Genomic DNA, 25,048 nt, shown 5'->3' on the forward strand with positions numbered 1-25,048 from the left:
TTGTGTTGGAATGTGGGTGTGGTTGATGGATGAAGTGGCCTTATATATGAGGGTGTCTGAAAATTTGATGGTAATGGTTTAATTAAGAGTCAACAGCTAGTTCTTTGTTTTTCTGCTGTTTGTTTTCTTCTTGTTTGGACTGTGCAGTTGACGTTTACTTTGGTTTATTCAATGGAAAAGATGGGCGCATTCGTTTAGAGGAGAAAAATGTTAGATTAAATGGACTGCACTAATATGTTACTAATTATAAATAGATAAATTTCATCTAAACTATATTACACATTTTTTTTAAATAAATTCAGTTAAAATTTATTAAAAATCATATGGGTTTTACACTTTTACTCTGTTTTAGTGAGTCATAATTGTGTATAACTTTTAATTAATAATAGAGTGTATTAGAAAAAATGTTATTAACCTTGAAAAGAATAATTATGTATGTATTAGTGGTATAATAATAATTAGATTTAATGTATTTTTCTTAAAAGGGTGACTATTATAATAAGTATTTCTCCTCCATTTAAGTCAGGGCTAAGGATAACGTATGATTTTATTTTAAAATTGCATTAGATTGTGATTCTTGAATATATTTTCTTGTGAAGGTCACTCCATGCAGTTAATTTAAAACTAAAAAGAACCGTTTAAGAGTCATTGTTTTCATGATGGAATTGTTTAGTTCTTTGCCGGCGTGCAAAGCAAATGTTGATCTTATGCTCAGTTTGGTCTTTCCAAACGTGTTTTTTTTGTCATAGAAGGATAAGGACAGTTAGATCAGCAAAATAAGAAGTGATATTATAAAATTAGCTATTTAGCTTTTTTCTATTTTTATCCATTATATTATCTACCCTATTTCATATTTTTCTTTTCTGTTTCTCTCATTAAACAAAAAAAATGTTATAAAAATGTATGAAAAGAACTTCTCAAATGTAAATGTCTAACTTGAATGAAAAAGAACATTATTCAAAAACCATATATTAAAGTGAGATTAATTCAACTTGGCACACCTGAGTCCCTCTTCTCAATGCTTTTCACGCGAAAAAAAACCTGTTATTGTTTTAAATAACAAAGATTAGAGACTCTATTTTCACCACTTGGAAAAAGCATAAATGACATAAAAACATTGCTCTATTATAATCATATAACAAAGGGAAAATTGTATGTTTAAAAAGTTCAATGAAAGCAAATAAAATTGTTTAACAGAGATGTTAAACAAGCTCTTGTGTGTTTTAAGATGACTTTTGTTCTTCTACTTTTGGCAACATTGTAACTACCACCTGCATTATTGAAAAATTGTTTTTGGGTATATTGGAAACTGTTGCCGGCCCCAGCAATTGTGTTCAGTGTTTCATTAGAAAACAGGAAATTATTTCAATGCTGGCCGGCTTAAGTGCTCCATTTTCCTCTTTCTAGATGCTAACTTTTGATCAACCATTAAACAATTAAGACGGGGACAGGGATTGGTGATTCAGAGATACGTATCTTCTGAAGTTTTGACGTGAATATAATTTTGTAGACTGTTTTTCTTAAGCAAAATTTGTCTGTTTAAACAAAAATGCATAATATTTACTGTAAAGAAAATTTTACTTAAGTGAGTAAAAATTTGTTTGATAATAATGTGTAAAGCTCGTTTAAGTGAGATAGAAGAAGATTCAAGATTATCTTGTCTAAGTGAAATTGTATTCACTCAAGGGTGTTTAAGTGAAAATAATTAATTTTAAGCAAATTTGAGATAAAGAATTATTGATTTGAATCTTGTAATTCATTTAAGCAAATTCATATGTGTTTAAGCGAAATGAAATTCACTTAAGTCAGACCAAATAAATTTAATTAATGGAGTGTTTGGTATCTGGAATTTTTTAACTGAGATTCTCGCGAATCTGTTTCTTAAGAATGTATTTATTAGATAACTTGTTACCCATGTTTATTTACTAAGTAACTTTTTTAGGAATCTTTTTATTTTCTCTGATTTTTATGTTTGGTATTAAAAAACCTTATCGGGAATATTATTTTTACAAAAATACTCTTAACTTAAATATAAGCAATATAAAGCTCTGCAAATAATGGCAACGTGTGAACCCACAAAAAAAAATAAAGAAGGAGCAAAGCAGAGCAGCGCAAACAAATAATGGCAAGTAAGAAAGAGAATGAACAAAAATAAGAACACATGTTTACCAAGAGTAGGAACAAAGCAGTTATGGAAGAGAAAGCATGATAGAGACTAGCAATAGTAGAGAGAAGAGAGAGTGTAAAAATGATTTAGAATTGGTAAAGTGAAGTAGGGTCAAGGAGGTAATTTTAGATTCCTGTGAAAGTTTAGGATACCCACCTATTGAAGTGGAAAAATGAAAATTTCAATTTCTTCAGAATTTAAGTTTTCCAAAAATCTCACATTCTTGGGAATATTTTTTTGTATTTTATACCAAACATGGATAAGAAAACTTTTTTAAGTAACATTCCTGAGAAAGTTAAAAGATTATGGATACCAAACATACCTTAAGCAATTGGATTAGAGAGCAGTGGTTGAGAATCCTGTGATTCTCTTAATCTAAAATTGATCCACATAAGCGAATGTGTTCACTTAAGCCAACTTGGCTAGAATGTAACGAATTGAGATTTGCTTAAGCAAAATTTCTAAGCCTAAGCAAATAATGTAGAAAATATGATTATTATGCAGAAATAGACAACATGCAAGGTTTAAAAAAATTTGAATATGTCATTGAAATATAAGAAAACATTTTGGATAAATAGTCTATTTCATTCTATTAATGAAAGTATAAGTGTTCAAAATGAAAAATTACAATTGTAATCTATTACAAAACAAAAAAATGTTTGAAATTAAAAAGAAACATTGTCCTAATTCTAAAATTAGGTGTCTAGAATGATCATGTCTGACATATACTCCTCCTTTTGCATGGGTTGAATATGACCTTCTTCATTATTTGCAACATGATTCTCATCTTGTTCCCCTGTTTCTTCACCTGTTCTCTATCTTTTGCTTTATTTCCATCATTGTCCTTCTTGACTCCCTTCTTTGGTTGTACCACTTGATCTTATGTAGATTCTTCCAGAGTTGGGAAGGTAAGACTGTCTCTAGGCTATGATACAACTGTTGCAAAAACTTCTGAAGTAGGCCATAGGAAAACAAAAGCCTCTCCATGATGTTGTTGTAGTATGAACCTATGGAAAGAGAATATGAGAGTTATAATAGAATAATAATTTTAAATAGTAATTAAAATGATAAATTTTAGGATATTGACTTGTAAAAGGTCTCATTAAGCTTAGTGTATGCTTAATTGTTTGCTACCTTTTGTTGCTCTACATGAATGAGATGTCGTTTGATGCAAAAATCCATTTGTATCATGTCAGGCATAAATGGTGACGGTGGTGGTCATGTTGGTGGTTTTGTATTGGCAATCTTGTAGGTAGGCATGGAAATAGGCCACGCCTCACTTTAAACAGGCTAGACCTGTAATATAATTATTGGATCAAAGTTAGGTCTGTTACTTATTAAATGCCTTATTTTCAGCCTAGCCTGACCTGTATATATATGATCATAACCCACACTTTTCAATATTCTATACATAATTGCACAAATTTGAGTAAGTTAAAGTTGAGTAGAAGACCAAGAATTTGAATCAATGCCTGTAAGCTATAAGGCTAAAAAACCATTAGGAATGGCAAAGGAATTGACTAAGGCAAAAATGCATGTGAAGTTCTGCACAGAGTCTTGGTTGAATATGTTATGACTTTTTTTATTTATTTTTTATATAGGATGAAAAAATAACAAAACGTGAAACTCCATCGTTTAATAATACAAGAAAGCCTTATAATAATTTTGAATATAACTATACATAATCATCTATTAACAATTTTGAATATTTACAACAAAGTTGCTCGTCATGGAGCTCAAAATACAATTTATAAACAACCATGACATTTCTAAATATTGTAGCTAAATAGTCTAGACTCACTTTTTACTCAACCAGCTATCCAAAACTCACACAATATGTGTCAACTTTTTACTCAACAATTATACAACTTATACATATGTGATTTAAGTCATTTCATACCATAACCAGCATACATCACATTAAAAATACAAGGACATCGTAGTTAAATGATTACAATATCAAATTTAAAACTAAATAAGCATACACATAACATAGGCCTGATAGAATCACTCTCTATCACTTTAAAACTAAAAAATATGTGTTAAACAGAAATGTGACTAGAATAGCAATATTTTTTAAAATTTAAATTATTTAAAGAATATTTGATTCTATTTTTTAAAAAAAAATTGTTTTTAAAAATAAAATAAAATAAAATTTGTTTTTAGAATATATTTTGTATTATATATTGGTTTTAAAAACAAAAATTATTTTCAAAATAAAAATCAATTATGTTCTTATTTTTTAAAGTTTAAAATTTAAAATTTATATTTTTTTAATTAATTTAATCTAAACCAATCTACTTAATTTAATTCTATAAAAAATTAATATAATATAATCCTAATAAAAATTAATCTAATCTTTAAAAGCAAAACAAACTTTATTTAATCTAATCAACTTTTAATTATTTAAAAATGAAACTAATCAAATCAAATATAACCCTAATTATGAAATTTAAACTATTTCTAATTAACAAACTGAATCAGTGGTTCCTAGCCATTCAAATGCAGTAAAGTAAGAGATAAACCTAAGTCATTTTTTTAGGATTTCAGTTACAAATGCTAAAAACAAAACATAAAAAATTAGGATGATGATGTTGGTGCCTCTTACACGAATACTTTCATAATGAGAATGATGATGCCTTTGTTGCCCTATTTGCAAATCACTCTTTGCTCCATGATGTAGAGATTTGTTTATGCAATTTAATTCTATAAGAAGTAGAGTGAATAAGGGGATTAAGCATACACTTATTTTAGTGGTGAATAAAAGCATAAATTAAGCGTACATTGATTTAGTGGGATTGTTTTTTTTTTTTTGCGTAAATATGATAAATTTATAAATAAATTATTAAAATAGGATTTTTGTAAAACATTTTTCCTGTCTAGAATGAATTTTGCTACGTTAAAAAACACTTATTTTTTTTATTAAAAAATAATCGGATACAACTTTGATGTTCCCGTTGTCACTTGATGGGAACTGTTTCTCTTTTGTAGGCCCTCCTTTTTCTACCATTTCACTTATGTGTAACAATCTTATAGACAATCAAAGCAAAGATTGATAAATATACACCATAAATGCATGTAGTATATATATATATATATATATATAAACAAACCGGTCTGTTAGACTTAATAGACTTTGTAAATAACTCAGGCCTAGCCTATCTACTTAAATTGGTATTAAAAAAAGCCTAATCTTTTTTTGTTTATTAAAGAGGTAAGGCAAGCTAGGCGTAAAGTAGGCCAGGCCGTTTGGCCTGTTTCTATTCCTAACTGTAAGTACTACAAAGAAGGTCCAATAAGACATTCCAATGAGTTGGTATAGTAATTTTTAATGAAGTGTGCATTGATGGGTATCTTTAATTTGATTGTTTGTTACGAGCAATTGGGAATAATAACAACTTGGGAAGCACAAAGAGTAGTGAGGAGAGCTGGGTCAACTAAAATGATTGTTGCTATGTCAACACTTATCTTCTCCATGATGTTGTAAATGAGATATGGTCAAAGTGTGCAAACTTTTCCTTTTGAACCTCATTGGCTTCCCGGCTGTATTTGTCTCAGGATTTTTTAGGAATGCATAAGGTCTCAACTACTTTTGCTAGTATTGGCAAATATCCCTTTTTGCTAAGGCCATAGGGTTACCTAATAAGGAAGAATAGCCTCCCTGTTATAAGCCACTGTGTGCCATGCATTTGCATAAAATTCTTTAACATTCTCTTCATGAATTTGGTTGGAGGAAATTGGTCAAAAATTGTCATTTCTTGCTGATTATCTCTTGCATAAAATTGTCATATTCTCCTTCCTCTAATACCACCTTCCGCTCATAGAGCAATTCCCTTGGCTACAAATCAACAAATCTCTAAGCCTTTGCCCTATTTCTAAACCTAAGTCTATCCCATGATGCATTCGTAGGTTGTCCTTGTGTTGGTGTTGTGATGGTTGTTGTTTGTCATTAATAGGCTCCCCATGTTGTTGGGAACCTTAGTCAACTTTAGGCCTTTGTCTTTTTCTTTAAGGAATAAACATCTTAGGTGTTATCCTGAAATAACATGCATAATTTCATAATAAACTAAGGTAACTAAAAGGGTAAAAAAGGCACAACATTTTTGACATATTAAGTGAAATGAGTTTGCTTAAGCAAATTTTCCTTCCTTAACATATCTCTTTTTGTCCAAAATTCGCTTAAGCAAACTCGTTGTACTTAAGCAATTTTATCAGCGTAGAGAACAAACATGAAGGAAAAGGGACAACATGTACATGTAATCCAAATAACATATTTCAATAAGTTCCATAGAAGCATATATGGAACGAAAAAACATGAAAGACATAAAATTCAAATAAAACTAACTTCTATAATATTTTGAAAGCATTTTTACATCAAAAGAGACAACAACAACAAGAAAAAATGACAAATGTTTTAGGGAAAGTACTTGAGATTGTAATATGACTTTGAAGCGATCATGGGTTTAGGATAATGATTGGGAAGAAAGGAGTTTGTTTTTAGAAGAGAGGAAAGGGAATGAATGAAGATGTATTCACCCTTAAAATATAGAATACTCAACTAAGTGAAGCTTAAATTCTAATTTTAAAGCTTGTATGAAACTTGGAGTATAACTCCCATCATAAGCTAACCATGTTTCGATATAAGTTGTTTTCAATACTAACACAAATGATCAAGGTTTACAGACATACATTGTTTAACTTATTTCAACAAGAGTTTGTTCAATTTTTGACTTGTTGCATATTACAAAGGATTGAAAATTCTCCTTTGGTTGAATATGTCATTACTAAAGTCAACCAACAAAGATCATGGACAATTACATTTGATCGTTCTTCAACTACTATATCCAAGGGCAGACCTTCTTAGGAGCAGGAGGGAGCCACGATTCTCCCAAAGCTTGTAAATCTTTTAATAATTATAATATATATATATATATATATATATATATATGTATATATATAGGTCCTACAACTAATTGATAAATCGTGAAACAAATAGATATGCTTTTATAGAATAAAGTTGGTCGTGGCCTGTGCCCATCATTTCAATTTTAAAAGTTAAAAGACTTTTTATACATAAAGCAAATGACACATAAGTGAGAGAAAGGAAACTCATTCAAGAAGAAACTTCTCAATTCCTCCTTCCATGGTTTTTCTTCGGCCAGACATAGATGTGTACTGTTTGCAAATTATAACCCCAGCTAGAACAAAAAAGTGCGCCTTTTTTTTTTTTATCATTTACTTTCAGTTATTAAGCTTATTTATGAGTAGTAAGTCATAAGATGAAATAGTCATAGCTCCAGTAAAAAAGTGCACCCCTTTTTTTAATCATTTATGTAGATGAAGCTTCTATTTGTCTGAAATAAGAAAAAATGACAAATATATACACAAATAATTCTTCTATAATTTTTATTTGTGCAGAATATATGTTATTATCACTACCTCATTATTGATTTTATTTTGTAATTTTTATTTTTGTAGAATATATGTGCTTTAATAAACAAGTTCTATCCTATGGATTTCAATGAGCAAAGAGAAGATTATTTTGAGATTTCAACTTCAACATTTTATTCTTGATGTTGTTAGTCATTTAGATTTGAATAATTTGTCAACTATGCCTGAATCATCTGAAGCTTTAGCATAAACTAGAAATATAAATACCTATTATTTGATTGATCGAGTAATTCGACTAATCTTAATTCTTCCAGTCTCTACAACAACAACAAAAAGATCATTTTCAACCATGAAGATAATCAAGATAAGATTGCGAAATAAAATGGAGGATGGATTTCTGGCATACACTATGTTGATTTATATTAAAAAAGAGATAACTTAAACTTTTAACTCTAATTCGATTATTGATGACTTCAAGTCTTTAAAGGAACAAAGAGCAGTACTTTGAATGCCGGTACACTTAATCTTTTATATATTTATTGCTACTTTGCATTACTATATTATTTTGAGAATTTGCTTGAGCAATATAAATTTTAGTTAAATCACTTTATCAATATTTATGACTCCCCTTAAAGTTTTAGTGAAGATCTGCCACTGACTATATCTTATACTTATAAGAAGTTTGAAACATTTGACATACTTTATTCCTATGAGTTAAAAGTGTTTGAAGCTAATGGTGTAAATGTTGTCCTTGAGAAATACATACTTAAAAGATGGATAACAAAATATTGTTGTGAGATTATTCATAATGTAAAAGGAATAGAGAAAAAGGAGAGGAAAAATGGGAGAGGGAGAGGGAGAGGAGAGTGTTGGGATGTGCAAAGTCCCACATTGACTAAAATTGGAGAAGATCAAAGGCATATAAGTATGGTAGATCTCCATTAGTATGAAGCCTTTTGGATTATGTTCAAAAAAACAAAACAATGAAGACTTAGGTCCAAAGTAGATAATATCATACTAGTGTGAAGAGGTACTAAAAAGTCCATACTTGTTCTAATAAGTGGTATTGGAGCCCATTGACCGTCATGACACATAAGCCAATATTATTTTATCAAGTATTAGAAAAAAAAAATTATAATTTGCTTGTTCCTGAAAATATTTTATCCGCTAGACGTCGTAGAGAGTTGAGAATTGTAATTTGTTTAAATCCTAAGAATATAAATAGTATGAATAGAAACACAATATTTCACAATGAAAATAAAGGTAATAATTTTTTGACTAAAAAATGAAAAGATCTTGACAGAGATAAAAAAAAACTAATGAATTTTCAAATTTTTCTTTGGCCAAATTATAGATTAGAAGAATTAGCTTGTATAAATCGCTATTGGTTTAATACCCATAATGGAAGTCATTTCAATATAGTAAGGCTACATATGTATCCGCAATTGAAAATTCGTTAATCGAAATTTGTTTTCTATTTACCATAATATATATCTAGTATATGAAGACAAATTGTTATATACATAACATAAATGGGAACACACATTGTGGCATTGATACTAATCTAATTATGTATCCATTAGATCGAAAAAAGAATCAACAAAATTGTCTTTTATTTTTCAAGCATACAATTTGTTATTTGGTGAATCCATAAATATAGTATCTTTTATATCTATTTAGATTGGATTGATTAATAAGAAAGAATGAATTCAATCAGGAATTTCTAAGGAAATTCATATTTATATACAAAAATGAGTATCATTACTATTACTGATCATTAAAAATATTTATCAAAAGCGAGGGGAAGAGGAAAGCTTTCATTTCATTTTTTTATGGTAAAAAATTCATTTATACTTGTTATTTCAGAAGAAAAAAAAGAAGAAAACCCGGGATCAGTTGAATTTCAAATATTCCATTTTACCAATAAGATACGAAGACTTACTTCGCATTTTGAATTGCACCGAAAAGACTATTTATCTCAAAGGGGTTTACGTAAAATTCTGAGAAAACGGCAACGATTACTGTCTTATTTGTAAAAAAAAAGTAGAATACGTTATAAAAAATTAATAAATCAGTTTGATATTCGGGAGTCACAAATTCATTAATTTGAAGAGTCATTTTCAATTATTCAATTTATTAGATCTTGAATTTTGATAAATTTTTTTTTTAAAAGCGATTCATTCTTCTATGAATCGAGGAAAAAAATCTATGAATATCCCAGCTACAAGAAAGGACCTCATGATAGTAAATATGAGACCTCACCACCCATCAATGCATGGTGTTCTTCGACTTATTGTTACTCTGGATGGTGAGGATGTTATTGATAGTAAAGTCCATACTTGTTCTAATAAGTGGTATCGGAACTCGTTGACCGTCATGACACGTAAGCCAAAGTTTAATGCTAAGGCTACGTATGAGCTCGTGAGAGATACTAATAAGTGGTATCGGAGCCCGTTGACCGTCATGACACGTAAGCCAAAGTTTAATGCTAAGGCTACGTATGAGCTCGTGACGGAGAGATAAAAAATGAGTGAAAATAAAATAAGGTCAACATTTAAACTTTGAACTTTAATATGCACTGCACAAATACTAAATGTTGTGAGACTCAAATATCTCGGAAATGGTTTGCAAGTTTGCCAAAGTTTGTAATGGGGCTAAGAGAACAAATGTTATGACCAGTAGTAAGTCCATCCTATTTATTTTGTAGATGACTAACCAAAATTCTCTTAAATCAATTTTAAATTTACTTGAAGTGAATTTTGTATAATTTTTTTTATTATTTCCTTAATCCTTAATATTTACTTAAATAAATGTAAAATTGCCTAAGTAAAAATAAAATTTGACATCCAATTTTTCACTACAAGAGAAAATCTGAATCCATGATAACCCGTCAAATTTCAGCCACATTTCATATTCTTGCAAGTACAACTTAATGTAAAGGAAAATTTAACCATGAATTTTAAGCAAGTAAAAATAAAAACCATAAATTTTAGAAATAATTTTCTCTTTTTAAAAGAAAAAAAAACTTGTTTGTTAAGACAAGTTCTTAAAAAATAATTTTAAAAATAATTTTTCATTTTTATTTCAAAAATAAAAAATAAGAATAACTTTAAAGTGTTTTGATTTTTTTTTAATTTTCTCATCTTAAAAACAATTTTAAAAATTAAACTATTAAACAAGTTTTATTTTTATTTTTTCTAAAAATAAAAAATCAAAATAAAAACAAACATAAATCTTGCTATATTCTTTTCCCATTTCAAAATTACAATAATTATAGCTTTTATGTAAAATAAGGACTAACAATAAATATTAAAAATTCTTATAAACCACACTATTAGGTCAGTTAACTTGAGAGTACAGTACACAAGTTTGTGTGATTCCTCTCAAGTTTCGGGTCGAGAATTTTGTTGAACCGAACCGAACTGAATCCACACCGTGCTTCCTCTTCATCTCAGGTTTTGCCTCACTCTAACTGAAGCTATTGACTCTGTTTCCAAACACTATTTGTTCGTAAATTTCTGTGTTTCTCTTTAATTTATTTATTTAAGGTTTTCAGATCTAAGATTGCATCAATTAGGCGTATAAGTAGTAACTGAAGTTGGTGTTTGCTATCATTCATTTCATTATATGAACAATTGCTAAAGCCATTCCCTGCGGACACCTTAGATGGCAATTTCACCATTGATTTATTTCATGTTCTTGTCATTTTTATTGTTGAAAAATATTTTAAATATGAAGAGAAAAAGGGAAATAAATTATGTCGAAAATAAGACAGCCTTTAAATTAAGAGTCTAATATTGTGTATTAACTGAAAAAATAAAGCACGTATCCAAATTATGCTTTGTTGAGGCAATTGTGATTGTGAAACTGACTATTTGTTTTGTTGTTACACTTTCAGCAATGGGATTCTTAGATATTCGTTCACTGCTTCTTTTCTCTGCCATTTTTCGTGTTATTTTGATTGTATATGGAGAGTGGCAAGATGCTCATATGGAAGTTAGATTCACTGATGTTGATTACCTTGTGTTTTCTGATGCTGCTGCTTTAATGGCATTGGGTGATTCCCCTTACAAGCGAACCACGTATCGCTATTCCCCCTTGCTTGCCTTTCTTCTCATTCCAAATTCGTTCATCCATCGATCCTGGGGTAAATTTCTCTTTTCATCTTCAGGTATGATCAAGTTTTTCGATGTAATTTCAGCACATGCTTGTGTTGTGTTCATAAAAAACGTTCATATCCATGGACTATGTGTAGCAGTGGCATAAATATGTATGCTTTAATTATAAGTGCAGAGTGGTAAACTGCTGTTTGGAAAATCAGCAAAGTCAATTTTAACAAATTTGTGGTTTGGTATATATGTATAAGTGCATATGTTTGTTACCAGAATCTATTTGTATTGAAACAAAGTAACAAAAAGGGAAAAAGAAATTTACTCTATCCTTCAGGTGATGGTACAAAAGGCATAAGTATTCAAATATTTAGACTTGGGATATTAAAGAAATTTCTGTTTTTTTTTTTTTTTGGATTTTAAGTGACCATTTTCTCTGCAATAAGTTCAAATTAATGTGTTTCTATTTTTTAGATAATGAATATGCTGAATGGTTTTCCAAGGATTACAAGTTACGACTAGGCAGTTGTTTTGGTGATGGTACAAAAGGCAAAAGTATTCAAATTTTTAGACTTGGGATATTAAGAAATTTCTGGTTTTTTTTTTTTTTTGGATTTTAAGTGACCATTTTCTCTGCAATAAGTTCAAATTAATGTGTTTTTACTTCTTAGATAATGAATATGCTGAATGGTTTTCCAAGGATTATAAGTTACAACTAGGCAGTTGTTATCATATGATTCATATCTAAATTGCAGATTTACTTGTGGGATATTTTATCTATTATATTCTAAAGCTACGGAAGGTTCCTGAAAATCTCTGCAACTATTCTGTCATGACGTGGCTCTTTAATCCATTTACCTTCACCATTGGGACACGTGGGAATTGTGAACCCCTTGTTTGTGCCATGATATTGTGGATCATTATCTGTCTTATGAAAGGTATGGCTCTGCTTCTGTATTGGCTTAAACTGATGGTGTTGTAAACTTGTAATAGTAATGTTCAGTTTATCTTTTTTTTTTAAAAAAATATGTAATCTTCTCTGAAGTTGTAAAAAGTGTACTAGTAGTTGTACATAATCAGTTGGTGGTATTCTTCTTTGCAAGATAAAGTCAAAATTATTTTTTAGGAATATATTTTACAATTTACATTCTGTATTGCACTGTACTGTGGAGAATTTATCAAAATTAATTTTCCATCCTTACTTTTTTCCACATTTTTACCAAGCAACAACCACTGTAAAGAAAAACCTTTTCATTTTGATATCTGTTTGTTAATTTTATCTAAAAGGTCAAAACTCTAGTTTAATATGAGATATTCTTTGTTACCGTCTGTTTTATGTATCTTATTTAATTTAAATACATACAAGAAAAAAAAAAAGAACTTGGGCATATTTATCTTTTTGTGTTAGTGGGACTCATGACCTTAATTTTTATGAGGTGTAGCCCCGCAAAAAAGGAATGGTACTGGGGAAACCTTTTAGTATATGGGGGGGGGGGGGTTAGTTTACCTGGTTTTCAATTTTTTTTTTCTTGTTTTCATTTTAGTATCAGTTTGAAAAATTTATTTTGAGTCTTACATTTGATTGATGGGCTTGCTGTTGGTACACCAAAGAAAGCCTCTTCCTTAAAAGGTATAAAACATTAGATATTTGCATGTCTCTTGGTACGTTGATGGTGTACCTTTTTTACCATTTTTTCCTTCTTCCACTGGTTTGCAGGTAATGTGTTACAGTCAGCATTTTGGTATGGACTTGTTGTCCATTTCAGGATTTATCCTATAATTTATTCCATTCCTATTATCCTGGTTCTTGATCCGAACTTCTTCCCATCTAATCAGAAACCTGTTCTGAGGAACTGGAATGCTGTACAGGAACAGAGACCCAAAGATGGGAATGGCTGGCATACATTACATAATCTATTTAAAAACACACTCACAAGGAACAGGCTGATATTTGGACTGGTCTCGGGATTGGTTTTCCTCTTTTGTACTGGTCTGTTCTTCTGTTTGTATGAGTGGGAGTTCCTTCATGAGGCACTGTTGTACCATCTTACTCGTACAGATCCAAGGCACAACTTCTCTATATATTTCTATCACATATATCTTCGTTATGGGCATGATACTTCAGTGGTGGAAAAGCTTATCTCCTTTTTGCCACAATTTTTGGTTCAGTTGGTTCTTGTCTTCTGCTTTGCACAGGATTTGCCATTTTGTCTATTTGTGCAGACTGTGGCATTTGTGGCATTCAATAAGGTTTGTCAAGTATTTAATAAAACAAATGCTTAAATTTCCTGTAGTATGGCATATTTCCATTACATTTAATTAAAGTTCTTATATATAGAATTCAGTAAAGTAGATTGCTTATTTCAAGCATAATCTTATCTGCATTGGAGCTCCTTTTGGTAATGACCCTTTAAGTCAAGATGCTTATATTTTAGCAGATCTCATTTCTGTGTATTTTGCAGGTGATTACAGCACAGTATTTTGTTTGGTTCTTTTGCTTATTGCCTCTAATACTCCCTTGGAGTAAAATGAAACTTAGATGGGATGGATTATCTTGCATTCTTCTGTGGATTGGAGCTCAGACCCATTGGTTGATGTGGGGCTACCTGCTTGAGTTCAAGGGTAAAAATGTCTTCTTACAGCTTTGGATGGCAAGCTTACTTTTTCTAGTAGCCAACATATTCATCCTTGTCATGATTATTCGTCACCATAACTATGCTTCAGTTTTCAGACCTTTAGAGTATGCCAAGTCCAAGAATGTAGCTAAGCTCGAGTGAGTGACCCTGACATTCTGTGACTGATTTTCAATTTTTTATATTCTAATGCTTTTTATCTGTTGCCCTTCTGTGTTTCTGTTTTGGAAGGCTAACATAACAATTTAAGCTCATGACTATAGTTGAGTTTGAGAACTGATAATCATGTCAAAATTTGTGGACTTTTTAAAATGTGAATAAATAGGCGAATCAATGTATTATTGTTTTGTTACCCTATATTGTTTCAATTTTTAATTTTGTTGCTTCTTGGCTTTTTGTTCTTTATTTGAACTTGTAGAGTTGATCTTAAGATCTTTCAGGCAACTCTCCTTTTTAACTTTTTTCCCCCTTCATTGTATTTGGCAACATATCAAGTACAAATTTTTGTGTAATCAAGATTCATCTTCAGTTACATAAAACTACTCTAAAATTCTGATCACGTAACTACTGAGCTTGTTTTAACTGAAAAAGCTTGTCCATTAGTTTTATTCCTAAATCTTGATGGTAGGGGCAGTTTGTCTTATTGTAAGAAGTTAAGGACAAAGTAATTTATTTTATGAAATATGAATGAAAGGGCACATTGTATTCTAACCAACCTTCATCCTCACCTGAGAAAAGATATCTTCTCATCAATTTAGACTGAACGTTTGGTGAAAACTTGTCACTCTATACTTCTATGCATTGTTCTTACCACAAGAGGTGATGGTAAGTCCTCATAAAATAGTATAACCTGGTATCAGGCATATGCATTATCAATGCAATGCATTTAACACCATATCTTCCTCTATCTTGGATAAGACACTATCATGTAAAAGCACTAATCATTATCAAAATTGAGTTCCATCCGCTATTACATACAAGCATCAGAACATCCTACAGCTTAAATTCACTGGAATGAAGGAAATAGAGCAGTTGCAGAAGTTCTTATTAGTTCTGGCACAACATAGATACAAATTTTAGAGTAAAGACGCTAATAGGAAGAGCAACCTTTAGTATGTATGCATACAAAGCAACATCTTACCTCCTTCAAGCTCGAATTCCATCCTCCAACATTTTCTTGATTTTTGCACATGGACAATCACAAGGTGAGATTTTACCCAAAAAACAATACAAGATGAGAATTGACATTCATTTAGAGATGAAAAGATGGTGGCATATAAGGTACACCACAAGAGATGTAGTGTACCTGTACAACATCAAGTTATTAGCATTGTATATATATTTGCTTCAATGGGTGGCTGAGTTACATCACCTACAAGTCTAGAACTTGTAGACCAGGTAACAGATGTCCACATTTGGAAAAAAATGCAAACTGGTCTTAATGTTGTCAGGCATAGGCAAAGCTCTCCATTGAAGCCAAACCACATATTGTGTTGAAGCCATGAATAACACCTTGGACGCCAAAACTAATCTCATTCTGCTGAATCAGATTGCATCTGGCAAAGTGTGGCAAAGTTAGAGATAGGGGACTCATTGGGAACCTGCTCCTGAGAGCTTGGGCTTGAGGTTTTCAATTGTTGAAACCCTAGAGGCTCCAGACATGGTCTGACCAAGGTGGTCCTTTGGCCATTGGAGGGAGCTAAAATCAGATCTGACAATTGGCAATCACCCCCAAGGCCAAAAAGGTTTGTGATTCCTGCAGTTTCATATATTTCTGAAGCAACTGATTGGTGTTAATACTTAATAAATATGTATTGGGAATTACTCAACTAGGCTTTTATGTTAGTAATCTGTATATTTAAACAAATTGGTGTATTTGAGCTTATTACTCCCTAATTTATATGGTGGTTAACTATATATGAGCTTGTTTCTGTTGATTAGTTTGTTCATTGACCAAGATGACAAATTTAAGGTGCATATTCACTTAATATAACATTACATTTGTCGTTGCTGGGTAGGAAAGGTTCAGGGAAATAACCAATTCTTACTATAGAGGAAGGCCAGGAATCATTCTTAGTACACTAGATTGATTTATGCGCTATTGTTATCTTATTCTCTTACAGCAGAGGCCTCTCTAGAATTTCTTAACGGAGAAAATTGTGTTTGCATGTTGTAACTAGCATCCATCTCTGTTTTAATATTATACTTTTATTATTGGTCTTGATATTTGTTATTTCAGAGTGATGCTTGATGAAGATAGATCAAATTAAGCATTTGCAAGGAGTTATAACGTTCATTACAAACCTTGGCTTCAGGCTATCCTTTTGATGTGTTAAGTTTAAATGTAGATAGTAACATAAGTTGTGTAATTTTATCATTATTAGATTGGGAATCAAGGTGCTTCTCAAGAGCATCCCCTTTTGCTTTCATCTCTTTTGTAGTAAAGAGTTGTTTTTAATAAAGTGTGTATTTGAATAATTGATAGTTAACATCTTTTAAAATTTATGAAGTGCTTCCTTTTCTTTTCTGCTAGTTTATGATGTCACAAGGAGGGAAACCTTTACAAACTTACAGCATGATCAATCTTTCTCATTTGTTTTAAATCCTTTTTATGAATTTGAGTTTATTCTACTTTAGCTGTAATTGACTGGTGTTTAATGGTCCCTTTTTTTTTTTTTTTTGCTTTCTTTTAGATGATGAAAGTGACAGAGGTTACAGCATAAGCGTCCTCCACTGTTAATAAAGTAATGAAATAGATACACACGACACCAAGGGTGGCCATCCAAGCGATGGACTTGATGGTAAAGCATATAAAGTTTGAAATTTGAGTCACAAAATTGGAAAATTGTAAGCCACTGAACCGGATCATAGCTTAGACTATGTAAGGATAGGCATTCTGAAAGTAGGTGCAGAGCTACGTTAGTCTTGTGGGGAGCCATGCCCTCCCCGCATCCCCCAATCAAAATTTTAGATTTCATTTCTTTTACATGTAATTTTTTTTTATATGTAAGATAAAATTATCAAAATTCATTTAGTTTAACTATTTCATTTGATACATTTTTACTACATATAAATTTTACTTATTACAAACATTTACAATACAATAATAATATAAAGAAACTTGTATTAAGAGAAAAATGAGTATTACGATATACAACTTCTGACTTCAATAATAATTTTGCTGTTCGTATGTCTTGTGAGATAGTAATTTTTTTTACATATACAAGTCTTGTAGTATGTCTCGTAGGCATTTTCTAGTTCAACAAATATCGGTCCAAAAATCGCTCTTTCATATAATGCAAACTTATTTCATCCTGTGAAACTTATGATTTGTTGGTGTTTACCAAATTGCTAAAAGCTTGATATTTTAAAAAATTAACATCTTATATATAAAGTTACCCTACATGCCCTATATATAAAATGATGTTAAAATATTGGCTGTGTGACAAAATATGTCTCTTTTCAGTGATGTTTTATGAATTTGGCCTCCCCAATTAAAATTCTTGCCAACGACCACCTTGAAGGAGTGTTTTGACCTTGGTTAGCTTTTACGAGTTGGCCATACATTATGCTATTTGACAATTTTGTGTCTTTGTTTCAGTTAGAGTGGACAATGAATTAAGAGCTTACTGCTATGCTTATGCTCACAATATTATTGAGCCCTATAATTTCAGTGAAATTACACACTTCTGAGCTCTCGTCAATGAATATGTTGCAACTGATTTCTGGCTGGATTATCCTTTACATTAGTTGCTTAGTGGATTTCAACCTCACCCCTCTTTCTACATCACCTCTCGGCTCTCTAGACTGGAATCATCCACTTAATATTTTGTGAAATTAATGGTTACAATGTTTAAAGTATAACAAGTAAATAAAATTTTCTTGTAAGTTAGTAAAAAAATTATATTTCTTTATATATTTATAAGTTTTGAGAATTTTTTTCGTTTAACTTCTCTAAAATTTGAAGAGATAAGTTTTAAATTTGTAAGAAAAAATATTATATAATTTTTTTTATAAGGACTTCTCTGTGAGTTCACTTGAACATTACCTTAATATGTTATAATTTGTGCAAATCAAGTTGAAATCACTTGCTTCGTAGTCAAATTTTAATTCTTAGATATAATTTAATATTTTGTCTATTTCAAGTGAAGAAAGATTGTGATATATATCTTGTTAATAAGAATTTGGAAATTTTTTCCAGCAATACGTTGGGGGTGAGTCTATTGTCACTCCTCTTCAAATAATTTATATTTATATATAAAATAATTTTTGTATAGATTGATTAAATCAATAATAATAATAATAATAATAATATTTTAATAAAAATCTTAAATAAAAAGTGACTATAGACATTTCAGAGTGGCGGTAGACAATTCCTAATAAGGATATACCAAGTTTCTTTCAGCTAGAGATAAATAATCCAGCAAAATTACTCTTTACACCCATTAGTGACTAGAGGTGAGCATGGATTAAATTTGTATAAATCTAATTTAAATCCATTTTAAATCTAATTATGTAGATTGGATTTTAAACCAATCTATATTACTTTTTTAAAATTTGGATTAAAACTGGTTTCAAAATGTAAATCCAGTTTAAAACTAATTTTAATAATATATTTTCTTAACATAGCAAAATTTATATATATATATATATTCATAATTTTCTATATATAATATTATTACAAATTAATATATTAAAAATATTATTATAAGATATAAAATTTACTTATCATAAAATAATTAAAATATAATTTTTAAAATATATTTAATAAAAAATATATTTTATTTTATATGTATATAAAATTTATATATATAAATCAATTAGATACCGCAAGAAAAAAAATTTAACAAAGTATATATATTAGATACGCAAGAAACCAAATTTAACAAAGTGAAAAACATATATTTAGACGCATAAGGCTTGTATAGGGATAGGGAGCTAACTGCTGCTGAAAATAAAAAGCATATGTTTGTGCGCAGGCTTGCATAAGAGCGCTAAAGCGAGCTACCTCTAAAAGCAGAAAACCGGTTATATTAGATTAAATTAAAATTTATCTAAACAAAAAAAAATTGGATTGGATGTCTGAATTTTAAAAAAATCTAGATTTTTAAATCTAATTTGTTTTAGTTATGGATTGGATCATTAAATCTGGGTTTTTTGCACGCCCCTGTCGGTGACTAGCCAGCATTTTGACATGGAGATTGAATATTCTAAGTACATGTTTGCTAACAGATTGTTTTAGAAATTTTTTTTATTTTTATTTTTTGTTTCAAAAGTCCATTCAAGAGGATGATTATATTTCCAAATAAGTGGAACTAAATGCATGAAGTTATTTAATCCATGTTAGTTAGTATATTCTGGGGATGCAATCCAAGGTTTGAGGGACCGATTATTGGATCCATTTAGGTGTATAACATTTCATAACAATGGTAATTATCTCTACTCTCCAATCTTAAATAAGCTTCACTTTCTGTTAAACGGTTAAAATAAGAAGTTCCTACTCACTTTATATTTTTATTCTCTTTATTGTCTGCAACCTTTATAAGCCTTTGCTCAGTTGGTTATAGTTCTAGAATATGGAGGTGATTGAAATTCTTTGGTGGCAAGCACTTTAGTGTGATGTTGCACAAGTTGGGACTGGACAAATCCTAAAAAATATGGCCAGTATACTATTATAGTTTTTTTAAGTTGCTAACATCATTTAACATGGATGCATCATTGGATTGTCCTTTTGAAAATAATTAGAAAGAAATGAAGTAAACATGGATGCAGGTACACAGAGGATTGACATCTATACCAGATTTGTTTATGAGGATGCTGAATACCTGTTATTGCTGGTAAAATATCCACAGCAAAAACATTTCCTGCTTCTTGTAAGACCTAGCTGATGGGTGGCAACAAACAAAACCTGCCACAACCTTGGGAAAAACTTTTCCCGTTTCTTTGGAGCATAGGCATTTGATGTAATGCCTTGACAATAGAAGGTGAGCAAAATATTTATCTTCCTGTGGAGTACTTATTTTTGTTTACATCTTCTCTACATATATTTAACATGATTCTACCTAAAAAAATTGTGCTTTTGTTATAATATGCATGTAATTTGAGATAATTATGGATTTTGGATAGCATAAAATATTAATGATAAATCTGTTCATAAGAAAAATAAAAAGTATCTTGTCAAATTTTGGAAGGAATACAGAACTTTGTATAACGCATCTAAAATTCTGTGTATATTGAGGATACCATTACTACCAGTAAGCAAGCTTCATTCTGGAAGCTCTCTTTCTACATTTTTGCAATTTTTTATGCTGTGTAAAGATGCTATTATTTTTGAGTCGTTATGTTCAATTTTGAATTCATGTGACACAAAGTTAATTTTGAGATGCAACCATGAAATGGACAGCATATACAAATGTACAAGAAGAGATACTCGCTAAGTTAATTGGAAGAGGTTGCTTTAAGATAATAAAACGAACTCCACAAAATTCATTACACTTTAATCTTACGCAAATTCTGGCTCTTCAACTCTCTCGCTCAAACCTAGTTGTTACTGACACCCCATATCAGAATTACAACACAAGGATGATTCTTGATCCAAATTCTACCATGAATGCAATGCCCAATTCGAAACAAAATAATTTAGAGATGTCACAATTTCTCTCTGATTGCAAAAGGATTTTGTTTAAATTTGGATTCTTAAGGCAGCATGTGGTAAAATTTTAACCATTTACAGACTACAATTTACATCAACAATGGAAAATCAAGAATTGTTAAAACCCATGTAAAAGTTAGCATTCTTTGTTAACTACATACGAGTTGGTCAAAATAGACCATACTAAAAGAAAGAGTGAAAGAAGGTTTGCTTGAATAGGTTCTCCTTTTATTTTTATTGTAATTGTTATTTTGTTACAAAGGAAGAATGCAACTAGATTGGATGAAATGTGTTACACATACCAGGATTCTTAACACACCAAAGTGGCTGAATTGGTTCAGCCCCTATACCTCTGTGAACCATTCTACTTCTCCATTCATTCAGTCTATCTGTGGCCTCTGCATATCTCTTCATACCCTTTTCATCCCGGTTGCCAGACCACAAAGACTCAGCCATTGCAGAAGTTCTTGGCCAAATTCGCGCATCCAAAACAGTTGGATCAGCTTGTTCTGACCACAGTGCCACCTCCCCACCCAAAACCAATTTTGCTTCTTCTTCACTCAGCCCATATGCTATATCATAATTGTATATGGTTTGCCATGTCTTAAAAGGTGCACACCAAGAGCCACCGTTGCCCGTGTCCCCATTTTGCTGGTCATACGCACTGTTATTCCCAACATAGGTACCATGTCCACAATCTAGGTAGTAGAATTCTGCTGATGACACAATGGTTCGGTATCCAGAAGAAACTATCCGTTTAGTGTGATTGTGACCATTTTGCCATGTCTGCAAAATTACATGCTCCTTGGGTAGAATTGTGGATGGCACATGGACTATGTCATCTAATAAAACATCTTCCCAATAGATAACAGTGCGGTTGCGGGATAAAATTAAAGGGAGAGTGTTGTTGACAAATATCCCAAGAACTTGGTTGAGAGTTCCATCATTTGAAAGATACTTCTGAATTGTGGGATCAGTTTTCCAACAACCTGGTACGATCTCATCAGCACCAGAGTGGTAAAATGATTCTGGGAACAATGTGGTCACATCATGTATCACATTCTTTAGGACTTGGTAAGTCTTGGAGTTTAAGGGGTTCAAATGTCCTGTTCCTGGTTGTGAAGCAACCCGATCAGGCCAATCACTTTCAGCTGGCCACCAGAACATGTTAGCACAAGTTACAATGTCAGGGTAGGCTAAAGCCCAAGATCCTGTATGCCCTGCCAATATTAGTTTTATTAGTCAGTGATCATCATAAATCAAAATTCTCAGAACTAGTATCTTGTGAAGCTAAATTATTTTAAAGAGATAAAGATATGGTATTCAATCAGATTACTTACAGTAACGGAGCAGAAAACAATGTTTTATATTTGGACATCATTCAAAAGCCTAATTAACTTTTTAATTGGCCTCGTGATTACAATATTTAGTTTTCTGTTTCTTTATGTGTCAAGTTCTAACTTCAAGGAAATTTGACACTCTCATGGTAAGCTGCAGTTTAGGATTTTTTTTGCTGTGCCGACATAGAAACCAATCATTTGCCAGAAAATTAAACATTCTGGTGGTAAGCTTTGCCATTATACACTTTATGTTAATCACCAATTCTAGAACCATAACTTTGCAATGCTTGTTATGTTATTATAAACCAAAACATGAAAAGGAGATTTGAAGTCTTTTTTATTTTGGTATAGAATGGGGAAGAAAAGACAAATTCCTAAGTCCTAACAAAGTTCCTGCTTTATAAAAAATCAGCAATGGAACTAAGGATCACACCAAAAGAGGATCGCAATCCTTTGTTCCGGCCATTGTAACACGTGTATTGGCCAGGGCATAAGGGGCATGATAACTTAACGTCATCCTCACCTTCTCATAATGAGAATGTATATAACCCTATTCCGGTTTGGTCCGGTATGAAATGAAATTATAACCATAGAATCGACTGGATCATCAGATTATAGATTATAAGTTCATAATCATCATAAATCATAGTGGAATACCCATTCAGCCATAAAATGAGAACATTGGTTCATTCAACTCAAAAGTAGGAATCCAATCCTTATATTAGAGATCTAATATCTGCGATAATAGCAGAGACATTAGTATCCGAAGCTGAATTGTTGTGCAGAATGAAGAGCTTCCTAAACTTCTAAGATTTTTCTTTTGTGGGTTACAAAGGAAGCATCTGACCTGGAATGAGATAAATTAATTTTTTATGTCGAAGTTTAGTTATGTTTTGAGGTAATACATATATCATTATATGATTAAGTGTAGGTCTCTACATCAGGGGAAAGAAGAAAAAGTGAGCGTTATTCTTGCTTTTCATAAGAAACTGAAACACATCTATCCCTATATATATTATCTGCTTGTCTAAATAGCATAACTCTTTCAAAATCTGCCACTATTTGAGTGGTTGCTTTACGGTATTATTATTATATTTTATATGCTACGTTACTATAATACAGTTATACAAACAAACACACTTAACACAGAAACTCGCTAAACCAATAAGTCAGCCTGGATGGACTGGAACATGGTTGTGATGAAAGGGAAATCTATGAATCAACAAAAACTCAAGTTCAAATCTTTTGTTTATCTATCTCCCTATAAATAGACATTGAATGTTAAAGTTACATAATCAATTTTTCTAATGTGTCGTCATTTGTGCACAATGAAAATTAATAAACAGTAAACTTTTATTAAAAATTATACTATCCTGTAGTTAATTAATCAATCAACCAATCAATCACTGTTATTTACACACAACCTGTTTAATTACTTGAAATGATAAACATGCGGAGAGAGATCTGCATAGTAATCAAACACATGGCAATTAATTAATTGATTGATTAATCGGTTAATTCAGCACTGCTCATCTCGGGGAAAATTTTCTAATGCAACTTGTGTTGCCCACTTCTTGAAAAGCACAAACAACAAAAACCAAAACAAATAAATAAACAAAATCCCAAAAGCAAAAGAAATTGAACTAACCAGGTGTGTCAATCTCAGGCACAACACGAACCCCATGATCAAGACCAAATTCTACAATTGTTTTGACATCCTCGGGCGAGTACACCATGTGAGGGGCATAAGCCCCTTTGTTAGCCAAAGTAGGCTCCGAAGGCAGTACAAGGGGAAAAGATTCTGCATCTGTGAGATGCAAGTGTAACACATTCAGTTTGTTCATACTCATGGCTTCCACTGTCCTCAACAAGTCCTTCACAGGGTAATAATTCCTCGCTGTGTCCACCATGAGACCACGGTGGACATAGAGCGGAGAATCCCACACGTGCACCCCCACTGCAACATGCGTGGGGCTACCCCACGTAATCTGGGAGAATGTCTCCAAGCCTCGCATGGCCCCCCACGCAGTCGTTGCAGTGAGAGTGGCAGAAGTAGAAAGGATAGAGAGAGCGTAGGATTCGTCCACTTCATGGACGAGTTCTGCATTCGGATTAGTAATGATAAGGGTAAGATATTTCAGTGGTGGGTGGTCGGTGGAGAGGTTGACCCTTGGGGGGACCAATGGATGGTAGTGTTCGGTTTTTACGAGGTTTTGGTAGCGGGTGATGGCGGCGGAGAGGTGTTTGTTGGGGTGGGGAGGGGTGGTTGAGATGGTGAATGTGGAGGAAATGAGGGTGGCTTCATATGGTGGGGTCCACGTGAGGTTCCTTGGTTTGGGCCACACGTTGATGGTGGTGATTGGTTTTGCATCATTTACTCGTATGCATGAAAAAGGTAAAAGAAGTTGTAGTAATATTAGTGACAGGGTTGAATCTAATTGCATGATGATGGTGTTTGGAATGTTTGTTTGTGTTATGGTTGTGCTGATGAAAGGGTATATGAGGCTCTGTCTTCTGAAAATAGAAGGAAAGTATAGAACACTATAAATAATGTTATTGTTTGTTTGCTTATGATGTTTACTTTGCTTTTCTTAGTGGAAAAATTGGCATTCAGTGAAAGGTACGCAGCTCAACAAAAAAGACTAGTTAGAACAGATGACTCTTACGGAATTCTCTTTCTTTTGTATGATCATATTTTTTTAAAATAGTATTATAAATACAGTGAAGGCTTCGGTGAGTTAGTCATTTAAATGACT

The 25,048-nt window shown here is 31.6% G+C and overlaps 2 protein-coding genes across 7 annotated transcripts; one reads left to right on the forward strand and one right to left on the reverse strand.

Moving 5' to 3' along the window:
• Nucleotides 1–10,893: 10,893 nt before the first annotated feature.
• LOC113854533 (GPI mannosyltransferase 1) lies at nt 10,894–16,829 on the forward strand. Of its 6 annotated transcripts, none has more exons than XR_003502776.1 (6): nt 10,894–11,013; nt 11,457–11,729; nt 12,423–12,605; nt 13,385–13,917; nt 14,130–16,045; nt 16,540–16,829. XR_003502776.1 is itself a non-coding variant. In XM_027485560.1 (6 exons), exons 2-6 carry the CDS (start codon nt 11,459–11,461, stop codon nt 16,568–16,570), a joined length of 1,305 nt encoding a protein of 434 aa, XP_027341361.1. In that variant the 5' UTR covers nt 10,894–11,013; nt 11,457–11,458; the 3' UTR covers nt 16,571–16,797. The 6 variants fall into 6 exon arrangements, 3 of the variants coding, with proteins under 3 accessions (XP_027341361.1, XP_027341360.1, XP_027341362.1); XR_003502778.1 differs by having other exon boundaries at nt 11,457–11,705; nt 16,540–16,827; XM_027485560.1 differs by having other exon boundaries at nt 11,457–11,705; nt 14,130–14,440; nt 16,540–16,797.
• Nucleotides 16,830–19,571: 2,742 nt separating this feature from the next.
• LOC113854558 (beta-hexosaminidase 2-like) lies at nt 19,572–24,831 on the reverse strand. Its single transcript, XM_027485611.1, has 2 exons — nt 23,941–24,831; nt 19,572–22,172 (listed from the first exon to the last, which is right to left on the reverse strand). Exons 1-2 carry the CDS (start codon nt 24,734–24,736, stop codon nt 21,226–21,228), a joined length of 1,743 nt encoding a protein of 580 aa, XP_027341412.1. The 5' UTR covers nt 24,737–24,831; the 3' UTR covers nt 19,572–21,225.
• Between the last annotated feature and the right edge of the window lie 217 nt (nt 24,832–25,048).

Source organism: Abrus precatorius, unplaced genomic scaffold (genome assembly GCF_003935025.1).
Source record: "Abrus precatorius isolate BTA unplaced genomic scaffold, Abrus_2018 Scaffold11, whole genome shotgun sequence".
In the NCBI taxonomy this organism is placed as follows: domain Eukaryota; kingdom Viridiplantae; phylum Streptophyta; class Magnoliopsida; order Fabales; family Fabaceae; genus Abrus; species Abrus precatorius.